Here is a 2,425-nt window from a genome sequence, read left to right on the forward strand (position 1 = left end):
TAAATATACTGCTCTTGACATGCCAGAAATGGGTTAGGTAACAGAGTAGAAAAGAAAAGTTTGCATTCACTTTGTACCAAACAGAAGTTAAGAAGTTAATGTGCAGGTAAAAAATCAATTCTATTCTTTAATTTCTTGGCATATCTAGATTATCAAACTAATTAAATTTTTAAATTTCAAATTTGACCGGCATTGGTTAACCAATGTCTATATAATTCAAGATAGACATGCAACAACCCAAAACAATACAATACAAAACAAAACAAAAATGCAAGCTTCGATTCTTGTTTCCTTTGCCTTGGTAGCCGCATGGCTCATCTACACAAGGCGGCGGCAGTGGCGACACAAGCTCCCACCGGGGCCGCCTTGTCTTCCGATCATCGGAAACATGCTACAACTCGGCCCAAACCCACACAAATCCTTTGCTAACCTCTCCAAAACATACGGCCCCTTGATGTTCCTCAAGCTCGGGAACCAATCCGTCGTGGTTGCCTCATCGCCCGAGACGGCTAAACAAGTCCTTCAAAAACACGGCCACGTCTTCTCGACGCCCTTCACTCCCAACGCAGTGTGCGTGCACGGCCATGGCGACGTCTCGATGGCCATGCTCCCCGCCTCCTCAGACATATGGAAAAAGATCCGGCGAATATACAGAGAGAAACTCTTCTCCAGTCAAGCTCTCCAAGCCACTCAAGATATCCGGCGAGAGAGGCTGCAGAAGCTCAACGAATACATCAACACGTGCAGCGGAGAGGGCCTCCCTATGAACGTTGGAGAAGCCACCTTCACCACCATGTCCAACCTCATTTTTGCTACCCTTTTCTCCATTGAAATCATCCAATACGGTGTTACAAATAAGGAATTTGAAGGGCATGTTAAGGCCTTCATAAGGTATATGGGAGTTCCCAATGTTGCAGATTTCTTCCCCATCTTTGCTCCTTTGGATCCACAGGGGTTGAGACGGAAGCTCACTCATCACTTCGGGAGCTTGCTTGAGTTAGTCCAGAGCCTCATCGACCAGCGACTGCAGGAAAGAACGACGTCGTCTTACCACAAGAAGAGTGATTTCCTTGAAACCCTCTTAGACCTCTCCCAAGGGAATGAGTATGATTTGAGCATTAATGAAATCAAGCATTTGTCTGTGGTGAGATTAATAATGTTTAATTAACGTTTCCATGCTTACAAACTTTTATTCTAAAACACGAGTACTGTATATGTCAGGATTTAATTCTTGCGGGATCAGATACAAGTGCGGCCACGGTAGAATGGGCAATGGTGGAACTACTACTCCACCCCGACAAAATGGGAAAGCTGAAAGCAGAGCTGAAGAGCGTTGTAGGAGAGAAAAGCATCGTGGAAGAATCAGACATCTCAAGACTCCCATACTTGCAAGCCACCATCAATGAAGTGTTCCGCCTTCACCCTCCTGCGCCTCTCTTATCTCCTCATGTCGCGGAGGATGAAGCGCGAGTCAATGACTATATAATCCCCAAAAATGCTAGAATATTTGTCAATGTTTGGGCAATCATGAGAGATCCAAGCATCTGGAACGATCCGGAGAGCTTTGAGCCTGAACGATTTATAAATAACAACATAAATTTTGGAGGGCAGCATTTGGAGCTAATTCCATTTGGTTCAGGACGGAGAATTTGTCCGGGCTTGCCACTAGCTAGCCACATGTTGCACTGCATGGTGGCAACGATGTGTCACAACTTCGATTGGAAGCTTGAAAAAGGGGCAGAATCCAAAAAACTCCAAAGAGAAGATTTGTTTGGAATAGCACTGCAGAAGAAAACCCATCTTAGAGCTATTCCCATCAAGGTTTAATTATTACTATATCATATGGTGGACTTTCATAATTGATATTACAATAAATATGGAAGACATAGTCATGATTAGATGAGACATTTTGTGTCTCTTATTACTAGATATACTGAATAAATTTGATCAGATGGATGAGATCCTCTGCAGTGTATTAAAACACAACATTTGTTGAAGTGCTTAAAACGCACAAAACAATAAATAAAACGCCAAATTTATAAAATGTCAACACAAATTTGTGTTGAAATTTTCAACAAATGTGTTGATTTAGTTAGCAAGGAGCACGTTAAGATGGTTATTGATCACATCCCTACAATTCCATGCCATAACTCCGATGGAGAGAAATTTATACATTTACATAATATTAATGACACAATTGTGGCAGTATTTGATAAGTTCAAAATAGGATGAATAGAATATATTTATATAATTACTGAAAGTTAGAGTTGATAACTTTGAAATATATGACACAATTAATAAGAGTAGTAAAATGGTCCAAAATAGAAATAAAAGTTAAATAGTTAGACATATTATCACGTGGTGTGCCCGTCAATTACAAGTGTATAAATATTATCTCCCCTTTATTGAGCAGGAGGCTTTGTAG

General features: G+C 41.0%; 1 protein-coding gene across 1 annotated transcript; it reads left to right on the forward strand.

The window, feature by feature from the left end:
* The first annotated feature begins 268 nt into the window (after positions 1–268).
* LOC125202663 (11-hydroxysugiol 20-monooxygenase-like) lies at positions 269–2,062 on the forward strand. The gene is made up of 2 exons (XM_048101111.1): positions 269–1,144; positions 1,222–2,062. The coding sequence occupies exons 1-2, from the start codon at positions 269–271 to the stop codon at positions 1,825–1,827; spliced, it is 1,482 nt and encodes a 493-aa protein (XP_047957068.1). The 3' UTR covers positions 1,828–2,062.
* The last annotated feature ends 363 nt before the right edge of the window (positions 2,063–2,425 follow it).

This window comes from Salvia hispanica, chromosome 1 (assembly GCF_023119035.1).
Source record: "Salvia hispanica cultivar TCC Black 2014 chromosome 1, UniMelb_Shisp_WGS_1.0, whole genome shotgun sequence".
NCBI classification, from domain to species: Eukaryota; Viridiplantae; Streptophyta; class Magnoliopsida; order Lamiales; family Lamiaceae; genus Salvia; species Salvia hispanica.